This window comes from Pelodiscus sinensis, chromosome 2 (assembly GCF_049634645.1).
Source record: "Pelodiscus sinensis isolate JC-2024 chromosome 2, ASM4963464v1, whole genome shotgun sequence".
NCBI lineage: Eukaryota > Metazoa > Chordata > Testudines > Trionychidae > Pelodiscus > Pelodiscus sinensis.
Window position 1 is genome coordinate 135196263 of NC_134712.1, and position 13126 is coordinate 135209388.

The 13126-nt window shown below is 42.0% G+C and overlaps 1 protein-coding gene across 8 annotated transcripts in view; it reads left to right on the plus strand.

The window, feature by feature from the left end:
* CTNND2 (catenin delta 2) overlaps positions 1–13126 on the plus strand; it is a 1073049-nt gene that overhangs the window by 1014281 nt on the left and 45642 nt on the right. For 7 of the 8 annotated variants that reach the window (XM_006120137.4, XM_075921468.1, XM_075921467.1 and 4 more), the window contains 2 exons: positions 4690–4774; positions 12159–12284. In XM_006120137.4, the coding sequence (XP_006120199.1) occupies positions 4690–4774; positions 12159–12284 (211 nt within the window). The remainder of the gene's footprint in view (positions 1–4689; positions 4775–12158; positions 12285–13126) is intronic. The other variant, XM_006120139.4, reaches the window with a different exon arrangement.

Sequence of the window (13126 nt, forward strand, 5' to 3'; positions counted from 1 at the left end):
CAGGAAGTTGAAGGCTGCTATCAAATCCCCCCTCACTGTTCGCTTCTGCAGACTACATAGACCCAAGTCCCTCAGCCTCTCCTCATATGCTCCAGTCCCCTAATCATTTTGGTTGCCCTCCGCTGGACCCTCTCCAATGTGTCCACATCCTTTTTGTAGTGGGGGGCCCAGAACTGGACACAATACTCCAGATGTGGCCTCACCAAAGCCGAATAAAGGGGAATAATGACATCTCTGCATCTGCTGGCAATGCTCCTCTTAATGCAACCTAATATGCCATTAGCCTTCTTGGCTACAGGGGCACACTGTTGACTCATATCCAGCTTCTCATCCACTGTAACCCCCAGGTCCTTTTCTGCAGAACTACTACTTAACCAGTTGGTCCCCAGCCTGTAACAATGCTTGGGATTCTTCTGTCCCAAGTGCAGGACTCTACACTTGTCCTTGTTGAACCTCATCAGATTTCTTGTGGCCCAATCCTCCAATTTGTCTAAGTCATTCTGGACCCTATCTCTGCCCTTAAGCATATCTACCTCTTCCCCCAGCTTAGTGTCATCCGCAAACTTGCTGAGGGTGCAATCCATCCCCTCATCCAGATAATTAATAAATATATACTGTGTCTGCTTCCAACAGAAGTCTCCAAAGCTTTAATTCAGTGGATCAAAAACTCTGTTTCATGAGAAGTTAAGTCAAAAATGCTTTAATCTTAAAAGTTGTTACAATAGAATATATAGAATCAAGATAGATGAGGTAACATGTTTTATTGGACCAACTTCTGCTGGTGAGAGAAGTAAGCTTTCAAACTTACACAGGACTTTTTCTTCAGTTCTGGAGACAGTAGCTAGTCCAGCAAAAGATATCTCATCCACCTTCTTTCTCTAATATATTGTGACCAACACAACTTCAACACTACCTATAATAGGAGTTATAGAGATTTTCGTGGATAGATTTCAGTTTGTAATTTTTTACACAATTGTATTCCCTTCCATCTAGATGCTCTTCAGAGAACTGGAACCCACAGAATTGCATTATACTGGACTGATGGAGAAATGTTGCCATATTCAGCATACTTCAATATAAGCCTTAAATATTAATGCATTTTATATTGTGTGCAGCATGTGTTCCTCAAATATGAAGCCAGAGTTCCTTGTGGCTGTTTGTGGGTCCACTTTTGAAGTAGAGGATCTGCAGGGTCCTTCCCTTCCCTTCTCACCCTGTGCTTTCTTCACAGGGATAGGACACAATCACAATAGTGGAAGGACTATCTACTCTAATCTCTGTACAGTTGTGTGGCAGAACTGGCATCTGTGGGATCACACTGGCCAAATATAGTGAATCTCATTGTTCTTAGCCTCTCCTTAGTTAGTCACAGCATGACTGGCACTGTTACCACATTGGTCATTCCCTCTTCCTAGTAACCCACTAGTGGCTAAAGATAGGTAAATAACGAAAACTATGATTCTTGAAAGTATTCATCAAATTCTTATCAACTCATGAATTAGTCACCCAGTTCTGTTTGCAGGATGGATAATAGAGGTGAGAAGTATCAACAAATAATTTACTAGGAAAATATTGTGGAAAATAATTGAATAAATGATGCTATGAACATTATTTTACCATCTCTGCTGGTAATGCAATTGTTACCCTTCTCGTGTGTGCCGAGTAATACATGTTGCCAATACTTGTACCATGTAATTTCTTTTTTGCAGCCCCTTGTGCCCTTTTCATAAGGATACAAAGTGCAAGTCTGAGGGTATGTCTACACTACAGCGCTAGTTCGAACTAACTTAGTTCGAATTAGTTAATTCGAACTAAGCTAGTTCGAACTAACGCATCTAGAACTAAAAACTAGTTCGAATTAGCGTTTTGCTAGTTCGAACTAGTAAGTCCACATTGAGTGGACTCTGAACAGGGCTTAAGGATGGCCGGAAGCAGTGCCGGCAGGGCATAAAAGGAGGACTTAGAGCATGGAGATGCTGTCTCAGGCTAGCCGAGGGCTGCGCTTAAAGGGTCCCGACCCCCACCCCGGACACACTGTTCTAAGGGGTGCCCCGCTTGCAAAGAAGTTCTGGCTTGGAGTGCCCTGAGTGCCCACACTGGGCACATCACACCACTCGGCCATCAGCCCGGCTGCACTTGCCGCAGGCTGCCATCTGGGGAGAGGGAGTAATTGGGGGGCTGCAGGAGAGCTTCCACCCCCAGAAGCCCGCAGAGTCAGCCCAGTCCTCCCCATCGGGGGCTCGTACCCCATTCCTCCCTCACCTCCTTCCACTTACCCTTCCCTAGCCCCCCTTCTTATTGATGTACAAAATAAAGATAACGTTTCTTCCAACATTGACTCTGTCTTTATTGAACAAAACTGGGGGAGACTGGGAAAAGGAGGTGGGAGAGGGGAAGAGAAAGGCTGGGAGAGGGGAGGGCAACTAACATGATCAGGGGTTGGGAACAGGTCCCAGATGAAGAAAGGCTACAGAGACTGGGACTGTTCAGCTTAGAAAAGAGGAGACAGAGGGGGGACAGGATAGAGGTCTCTAAAAGCAGGGGTTGGGTGGAGAGGGTGCATTCAGAAAAGTTCTTCCTGAGTTCCCATAAAGAAGGACTAGAGGACACCAAAGGAAAGGAATGGGTAGCAGGCTTCAAACTAGTAAGAGAAAGTTGTTGTTGTTGACAAAGCAAATAGTTAACCTGTGGAACTCCTTGCTGCAGGAGGCTGTGAAGACTACAACTAGAACAGAGTTTAAAGGGAAGTGAGATAAAGTGATGGAGGTTGGGTCCATGGAGTCCTATTAGCCAGAGGGTAGGAGTGGTGTCCCTGCCCAAAGTTTGTGGAAGGCTGGAGAGGGATGGCACGAGACAAATGGCTTGGTCATTGTCTTTGGTCCATCCCCTCCAGGGTCCCTAGGGTTGGCCGCTGTTGGCAGACAGGCTACTGGGCTAGATGGACCTTTGGTCTGACGCAGTACGGCCATTGTAAGCTCAGGGCTCAGTGTCGGGGGTCTCAGTGGACCCCCTTGATTTTCATGCACACCTGGTCCTGGGTGGCCAGGCTGGCAGCTCTCCTGCCCTAGACGGCCACTTTCCTGTGCCTAGTGCGGAGATCGTGGACGAGGTCCACGATGTCCGCACTAGCCCAGGAAGGTGCCCGCCTCTTGCGGTCCAGGGCAAGCTCCCGGGAGCCGCCAGCCTGGTCCCGGCAAGAGGGGGTGGGCTGGGGGGCATCGGGTGGGTGGCTCTGTGCCGTGCCAGGTGCAGGGTCTGCTAGCTGGGTGCTGGCAGGCTTGCACCTGGCACGGGCACCGTAGCCAGCCCGTGCCCCTTTAAGGGGTCCGGGGCCGGGAGGGGGGCATAGAGTTTCCCTGGTGTTGGCCAGAGTGGCCACCAGGGAAACCTGGGGAGGGCTAGCCTCCCACTAGTTCGAACTAAAGGGCTACACAGCCCTTAGTTCGAACTAGCTAGTTCGAACTAGGCGTTAGTCCTCGTAAAATGAGGTTTACCTAGTTCGAACTAAGCGCTCCGCTAGTTCGATTCAAATTCGAACTAGCGGAGCGCTAGTGTAGCACCTATTAAAGTTAGTTCGAACTAACGTCCTTTAGTTCGAACTAACTTTGTAGTGTAGACATACCCTGACTGTTCCCTAACATCTTCATTTGGGTGCTAATCCCTTGTAATTTTATATTGGGGCTCTGCTGCTTTATGTTGGCTATGGGGAGGAGGATAGACATGTGGTATGGACTTTCTGCATAGTCACATCCTCTCCTGTGTTGTCCTCCTGGCCCTTTTCATTGGATTTAAGACATCTGCTCCTTCTTGTGCTGCCTAAACAGAAGGGAACATTTGGCTCTAATTCACTGAAATAATTATTCACATCTCCTGGGGAAAGATTCCAGAAGGAGGAGGAGTCCATCTGAAGTAAAATATGTCTTTCTATATACGTTTAGAGTGTAGTCGTTAATAGGTTACAGTTGTCAATGTTTCAGAACATAAGTCCAAATTTGGATTCCAGATGAATTTCGTTTAGTCACAAAGTATTGATCATTTTATATACGTATGATGTATTATATTTCTGTGTCTTGTCCCCAACCTGTTTCCATCTTTAAACAGTTTTCATCACTTGTCTTGCTCCTCTGTTTCCTCTGACCATCTGGTAGACGGCATTGGTGCAGTGAGTACTCACTCATCTGTTCCTTGAAATGCTTCAGTCTACTATCCCAGGAGGAGGAAACCAAAAACCATACTTCTGTCTTTCATGCCATTGTACAAAGGGCTGGGCTGCAGCCAAGCCACTTTTCCAGAACCAGTTTGTCCAATTTTGACTTTCTGTCTACCTTCCCCACAATCCACCTTTCAGTTAACGAGTTCAGGAGTTACTCTCCCTCTTGAAAGAATTATCTTGGTCTCGTGTTCGGGGTTTGAACCCAGGCTTCTTACTCACTGTACAGTGAAAGTGCATATTGGTTTTGTTCCTCTTCTAACACTTAGTAATATGCATTTATGAGTGTGTTAGTCAAAAAAATGTTGATATCCAAACCACTGAATGGAAAGCTCTTACAGTGTCCTGCTAGAGCTGGCAAATAGCAGAACTCTATTTATGAGTTTCAAGCTTTTGTAATTGACTCAAAAATGATCATTAACTGAGCCTGGGATTTAATTCTTTTCTCTCTCTCTCTCTCTCTTTTTATAATGAAATAGGCACTCACCAAAAGTGGTGAAAGCAGCATCTCAGGTCCTAAATAGCATGTGGCAGTACAGAGATCTGAGAAGTCTCTACAAGAAGGTAAGATTTTCTTCAGATTTCATTATTTTCTGTACAGTTAGCCATTTGGGGGAGCTGGAGGAACATGAGACCAAAATATGATATTTGACCTGTTAGTGGGCCCAAACTTGGAAGACTAAATCACACCTGCCTTAAGTTTAGGGGTTTCAGATCTTGTGGTTTTGCATATTCCCAAGTCTAATTTTATCATCTTATATATAAATGGCCCATAACACAGGCATTTTTGTTATTGTATGGGGGAGGCTTTTTGTTAAATGAATTTTAGTTCTTATGAAAAGTGCTGGAGTTGACAACCCTGGAGAATGAAGTCCTCTGTTCACAGAACCAGTACAGTAAGGTCAGCAGTGGTGCAAGCTGCCTCTCCTTTGCCTTTCCTATGAGGAATCTCAATCCTATCCTGGAGAGACCACCATAGGGATGAGAGTGAGATTCCCAGCTTGTTCAATTCCTCATTCTCTGCTGAGACCACCAGTTGCGGTGCCTTCAGTGGTGGTGCTTTTATGACATGGACATTTGCACCCCAAACTGAATTGAGACCTGTTTATTTCACGTTCATTAAACTGACAGCTTTTATGCACTAGCAACACAAACCTGATTCCAAGGCAGTCTAGAAGTGGTAGGCAGTGGCTTCTATTATCATTCTCAGAAGGCTGCCTCCTCTTTTCTGTAAATTATAGCGCTATTACTACAAACAGCATCTTTACAGTTAACTGTTTAAAAATAAACTTGTGTAAATAATAGGTGATGGTCTAGAAAGCTTCTATCACAGAATACTTGTAAATGGAAGTGTGTGTGTGTGTAAATGTGGCATGTATATGTGCATGCATATGTATATCAACAGTAGCCTCATCACTAGAGTCCTGTATGGATACAAAAATTGTATCCGCATCTGCATCCACAAATGTGATTGCAGATATCTGTGTTGGCATCTGCGGATACAGATACCTGCGGATATAAAGTTATAATGCCTGCAATATTGCAGGGTTCTAGATACAAGATTGTAGCCAGTTCTGCATGCATTTGTATCCATATACATATTTGTATCCATATCTGCAAAAATGAGCCGTGGTTATAAAGTGGATAGCTGCAAATTTGCAGGGCTCTACAAGTCACTTCCTAATACTCAGGATTTCACATGACAAAAATAACTGCCTCAGTTGCCTCTAATTAGCACCTTTCTTTATAGTGTAGGCAAAGAGATGAGGCATTTAATTCTACTCCCAGTTGAGGGTGAGGCATATTAATGATGGAGTGTGAAGAAGCTCACAGTGCGACTGCCTATGCATTGTATGGCTGGAAAGAGTTGAGTAATGTGAAATCTTTGCCTCAGTCTGCTCACATGGTGTCTTGGGTTAGAAATGTTATTCTTTTGCACACCTGAGCTTCTGTTTGAGGAAGTTTGGCAAACAGGACTTGTTTGTAAGGCAGGAGTGAAAAGCACCGAGGGTAGGGTCCCGTTGACAAGAGAGCACTTCTGGGATGTGGGAATGAACCAAGTGTCTGCACGGTGTGCGGAGATGATCCTTTGGGGGTAAAGTTTGTTGTTTTTGCAAGGGCTGGCTAGTTTCTTAACCTTTGAACTATTTTGCAGGATTTGCAGGATTCATTGTGTTAATCCCTTCATGAGCTAACCCTGGCAGAGTAAAATGGAGGCCAGTCTCCCCAGCAGTTAATCTAATACCTTTCCCAAATACTAAACTAATTTAACAAAATAATTATTTAGTCTTCATCTGTCTTGACAGCCTGCTACCAAGCACTGCATACTAATTTAGTACAGAAAATGTTTCTCTTAACCAAATGTTTCTAAGAATTATTTTAACTAAAAAATACTACTGTACACTAACAGACAGGTCTGTATTTTTTAATATTTATAAAATTATTACACAATGTAAGCAATTATTTGTATAGAGAACGAATCAAGAAAATCACACTGCCGAAAGGAACTATTTCCTTTGCTTCCTTCACATTAGTACATAGGATACTTAGCTGTATGCTCAGATTGATGCCTATGGCATTTTCTTTCCTTCACAATGTTTAAAAAATGTTATATAAAACAAGAGAATTCCAAAGATCTCTATTACATAAGCAACAATATTTTTCATAAAATATGGATTTAAATAATACAATTATTTTCGCACCAAAGAATCTCTGTAGGCATTAATGCAGGAATCCAGCTTCAGATGGTTGTGTGACATGGTCAGCACTTTGTAGTATCACATCCTGGCAGGGATTTTTCCACACTGCAGTTAAATCCAATTGTGCAGGTGTCTGAAATTCATTAGTATGCCCTAAAAATATCTATCTTGTTATTCCCCGGTAATCACCAGCATATAGAGAGGCTGGAGTAAAAGCATGATTCTGTTTTATGACTTGGGTCAGTTATAAGTCTAACTTTTATTTTAAGGAAATGAAGCAGTATTTGTCCTGCTGCCTGAGGGAAAGAAGGTTCCAAGATTGATAGTCTAATAGTTTTAGATCAGTACATGTTGACACTATGCTAAGTAGGGGAAAAGAATAATATGAATAGAAGTATTATCACGTGCATTGCTGAAGTAAGTATTATTGGTATAACAATAGTCAGTACATGTAACCCACAGATTTTTTTTCATGTGAGAAAAAATATGAAAGCTTACTATGTTTTCATAATACTGCTTTGCACTATGGACTTTATTCAGTGTCTCTGGAAGAACCCAAACGAGAAAGCCCAGCCAGAGATGGAGAGCATAGTATAGTATTGCAAGCTGCCTAAAAATGCTGCTCTGCTGCAGGAACAGAAGCCAGGCAGTGTGGCCCAAGAAGTGTGTTTGACTCAGGACGGTGCACAGCCAGGGCATGCAGAAGGTGTACTGATCCAGCATCTCTCCCAGGCAGTTTCTGCCAGTGAGGACCAAAGACTCCTGGCTGTAAATTGAAGTTCCTTCCAGCTGCTGGAAACCTGATATTGTTATTTGCCCTCTGTCACAGTGCAAGCCTCCTCCAAAGCACAGCTGTTCTAACAGATGTGTAGGGATGCAGACTGTAGCCTCCAACAGGGCTGAAGCAAGCACTTTGTGTTTAACCAGGTCCATGGCATTAATAGGTACATATGGTAGAATTAGGCTAAGAACCTCTCAAAGGACTGGCAAAATTCAGTTTCCAAAAATGAGGGGTCTTCTAATAAAAGTTGTACATGGTACTTTTGGAATGTTCTCCTAAAATAGGAGGCCGCCTGAAAGGGGTGGCTGCTAGCACAAGTTTCACTGTTAGGGTTGCCAGGTGTCCGGTATTCACCCGGACACTCCAGTATTTGCATCCCCTGTATGGTAAAAAAAAACCCAGGAAATAATGGACATGTAAAATGTCCAGTATTTCCTGTTTCCCTGGGACGGAAGCCCAGCGGAGACAATTTTCCCCTGCTGCATCTAGTAAGGGCAGAAAAGTGAGGAGTGCGGGGCCATTTAAAGGCGCAGTGCTTTTTGTTTCTGTCTCTCTCAACAACTTCTTTGGTCTCCTCCCCCCCTTTTTTTTTTCCTCAATAGAATTTTTTCCCCGGTGGTTTGTTTGTTGGGTTTTTTTTTTTTTTTTTTGGTGGGGCAGAGGGGAAGGTGTTCGGTATTTTTTATTAAACCATCTGACAACCCTATTCACTCTTTCCCATTGATTGAAAATCATTTCCTGCTTTTAAATTCCAAAAACTCTAGCAACAATTGCAGTTTTTCAATTATTGTTTGAAAAACCAGCACTGAGAAAACCAAGACAGAGACAGGCCCTTCCTCCAGGCTACAAGGCAGTTCACTGAGAACAGTAGTTAAAGGATTCCATGAGAAGGAAGAGGATGGGGCAAAGAGAATTATGTCGGGGTAAAATAAGTCACATGACTAACAGGAGAAAAGAGATCCCCTCCAGCTCTTCTCAGTGAGAGAAGGTAAAGACATGCATGCATGCACAGACCTGGACTGCAACCAGTTCATACTGTTTCTTGGGGCATTGCAGAATAGTTAATCTAGTCCATGGGCTGTTTCCGCAATGAGTGCAGTGGAGCTCAGACAAGTAGCACCTCATTTGTGAGCTTTCCTTCCTATGAGCTTCTTCACAAAGCCTGACTCTGTGCATGTTGATATCAATGGAAAATGCTTCTTGAGTTTAACGGGCCCTTGGATCAACCTTCAAGGCAGGATTTCTTTTTTCTGGCCCATTTTAGCAGGATCAATTTTATTGTGGATTAGGCCAGTCTGTAGTGAGGCTGGCATCTGAGGTCTTTTGGGGACTCTAATGTCTGAAAGCTGGGGATGTCTTTTGCTGGATCAGGCCTATAAAAGTAACTTATTAGTGCTAATATAGGAAGAGCTTCACCTTGCTTGGAATTATCTGGAATGTTTGCTTGAACAGAATGCTACAATAGCAAATCTAGTTGCAGACCCATCCTTAGGGCAAGGCGAGCAAGGCGGTTGCCTTGGGTCCCACGCCTTCAGGGCCCCATGCTGCCTGGTGCTCTCCCGCCCGGCTACTCGCTTACTGCCCTTGCTGTGAGCCGCCCACTATGCGGACCGCATGACGCGAGGCAACCAACCACAACATCCCGCTTTGGGCCCCACAAACTCTTAGGCTGGTCTTGCCCAGTTGGCTCCAGCTGTGGGTAGAGAGAAATTGAGCTTCTCAGCTCAAGACAGGAGATAGTTCACTGTTGACCTGGGTTGATTTCGAACTTGTCTCTCTGGGATATTGATGGTTTTATTTTTGGTGAGAAGTTCACTGAGGCTAAAAAATACCTCCCACATACCTCACTGTCACTATTTGGCCTCTTTGTTGTGGTTCTGCATTGTGGGAAATATATCCAGGAGCACACACATTATAGCAAAGCTCCCACAGTCCATGACAGCCTGTGCGTGGTGCTAGTAGAGCTCCGTAACTATTTGTGTACCGTTTGTGCTGGCTTCGGCACTCAACAGCAGCTGTATGGTAGCTCTAAAGGGACACACCATTACTGTTAGCAGGCTGATCAAGAGAGCCCAGAATGCAAAGGTTACACAGAGTCAGTTTCAAGTCAGAGTTCAGACACATGTGTGGGATGCTGTGTTGCTCCCCAATGCACTTGTAGGACTCCAGTCTCCAGGGCAGTTAATCCAGCACTATATTAACAAATCCTGACAAGAACATTTTATCCAAAATTCTCTCCAGCTGTTACAGTTCAAAAAAGAGGAAGCCGTCAAAACCAAGATGAAATGATGATCTTAGTCTTGGGGTGAAAGGGTTGCCATCCTTTATGCTTTGTGTGAGTCTCCTATGCTCCCTAACAGCAACAGGCCTCACTGCTGCTGTTCTATGAAAGGCTACTCCAGTCCTGGGCTGGTTGCCTGATTCTCAGCTTCTCCTGTTGTCTCTGAATTTGACACTTCTTCGGAAAAAGCCAATGAGCTGTCAGTACAACAAGGGCAAGGGAGAGTGATGCAGAAAGATTAAGATTGCAATCTCTTTCCTAAAGAAATTGTTCTGTAGGGCTGCAGTTCCTACCAGACAGATTCTCTTCTGGTTCTGCTACGCGTAATAACCCTGCAAAATAAGTCTTTCATTTCCTCCTCAGGAGAGCCACCTGAAAAAAGAATTGGCACCAAGACAGTATGCCATGGGAAACTAGGTTTAAGTAACCCAAGACACTGGATGACTCAGAATCCCATATTGAAAAGTATAGTTAAAAAGATGAGGACCACAATAGTTAACCCCATATAAAAGATATTTGCAAGGATCAAATTTTTATTCATTAAATGTTAATTAAATTCTCATTGTTGTTGTCCATCAGTGGAGAAAACATGTTTCCAAAGAATGACTCAGAAGTTTTCTCTATTTTATGTAATAAAGCCTATATTTTAAAAAATGGATACTAATTTTGATTGCTTCTATTTTTTTGGTGCTTCACCTGAGTCATCTAAGGCCTGATTTTTTAGAAGTGCTGAATGCTCACAAATTCAATTTATTTAAATCAATGGACAGTACCATCGTTTGGCACTTTTGAAAATCAAGGTATTAAGTGTTTCAAGGTGGGCATCAAAAATTATAGATACAGCTGGGAAAGAGCAAATTTTTATTTATTGAGACTCAGATTTTTTTTTGCCATCTTCAGTATTCTAGCAAATAACCAACTACTTTTAATTAAGACCAGCTTGAGAATTTTCATGAGGTTAGCACATAAAAATAATCTCAAATCTTTAGACAAAAAGTGAATGTAAAATTATAACTAAATAATGCAACCTGGACTATAATTTGCTTGTTATAAACAAGCTTCAAGTTGCATTTAGTGTTTATGATATTAAAGAGCTGAAGAAACTGTCAGGAAAAGAATGTTTTCAGTGAACTGTATCACTTTACCCAATCATTTAGGCTACAGTACAATGTCTTTACTTGGAATCTTTTTTATTCATGTGTATTATGTCTTTGAGATTATAAATGGGAAATCACAATAAGTTTAGAAACTATTGTTTTTCATTCATTACTGTAGATTTGTGTGTTGCATAAGATAATACCATGTTTGTCTTGGTCACCCAATTTAAGAATAAAAATATAGTCATCATATCAGTTTAAAAGCAGAGAGGTTACTAAAGGCCGATGTCCTTCACTGTGTACTGTGCTGTCACACAATAGGCAGAATATTGTGGCAGACATTTAATGAAGTCAGAATAAACACTCTGAAGATTGGCCTTGTCCATCTTTGGTTGAACAAAATTTAAACAGTTGCCTGAAGCCTAATCACACAGGCTAGGGAAGATGTAGAAGAGGCGTCTCTTTTCATGTGACTTTCAGAATAATGCAGCTGTAACCTGCTAAAAATTCTATGAAAATTTCCAGAGAGGTGCTTCAAAATTCCAGGTTACTGGTTTTGGAATCTGAACTTCTTTTTGAAGTAAAATAAATCTACTTGCCGTTTTAACATATTATGCCATGATGTACACTAGAACACTGAGTATGGACTAATTGGAAGAAAATCCAAATGATAACTCCTACATCCTTGCAAGATCTGTTCTTTTTAAATAAATTAGTTCTGATGCCAGAGTCTTTGTATCACCACATAACTACTATAGTAAAGACTTAAGCCCCAACCAGCATTTAAATATTCCCATCAGAAGAGAAGTTTGAACGGATTACACGTGCTTAAAATTATTCGTGAGTATTCATATATGTTTTGCTGGATCAGGCATGTAACTGGATCGTCAGTGGGCTGGGGGAAAGCATTTTCACTGAAGTGAATGTCAGCATTTTAAGATGAAGTGGTGCAAGGTAACCTCTCTATAATTTAGTTAAAATTGCAATAACTTTATAGAGAAGACATTGTCTGGAGCCCATTTCTATAACACTGTAAAAATGCAGCTACCTGATTAAATAAATGATTGATTAATTAATTGATTTATGGCAGCGGGCGGCCCCAGGCTTCAGAGTGGCTGAGGACAGAGGATTTTCACCTACCCATCATTCTGGGTCATGGCACGCTCAGCGTATTCTCTCGCAGAGCCAAGAAACCAGAATCTATTCCCAAACCCAGGTATTCTGGCTGTCATCTGACCAGTCTTGAATTGTGATGTTTATGCATACTAAGATTTGCACCCAGAAGAGCTCTGGAGAACACATTTAAATCTATAATTGCTGCTACTGAATTAAAAATATGTATGATACATTTTAATTTATTGTAATTTATGCACTATAGATCAACTCCTGCTCATTTTACTTACAGAAGTAGTCCCATGAATTTCAGTGGCACAGTCACATGACCAAAGTCCTGTGTGAATATTGCACATTGGAAAGAGAGATACAAACTCAGTCCGGTTAATTCCCTTCAAAGTTATCCATCATTCACATAAGTATCTGTTGATTATTCACGCCTTTCTATCTGAAGTGCACTTATTGCTAAATACTATATTTCAATTAGCAAATGAAACACATTTTGTGAAGCACTTCTTTTGTGATCCAAGCATACTTTTTAAAAAAACCATTACATTTCCTTATGGGAACAAAATTAATCAAGTTAATGTATTCTGTGGATAAAATGAATGTGTTCAAAGTATCAACAAAGTTCTTGATAAAATGTAAATATCTTGAGTTAATAGGAGCAGGACAAGTAGATTTCATACAGTCATAACATCAATGAGACACAATCTGAAGCCACTTAACTAATCATTTTCTTTTAAGAACACTATTTGGATTTTAGATACCCAAATTCCATTCCCTTAACTGCTCCTTTCTTTTTATTTATCCTGTCATACTTCCTTTCCCTGCTAAAATCCTACTGTGTGGAGTTGTTGCAAGGAAAAAAAAGCAATAACTACTATATATTCTGTAAACATCACACAAAGCAAGCCTGTGAACAAGTGTTGTGGTATAGGCATA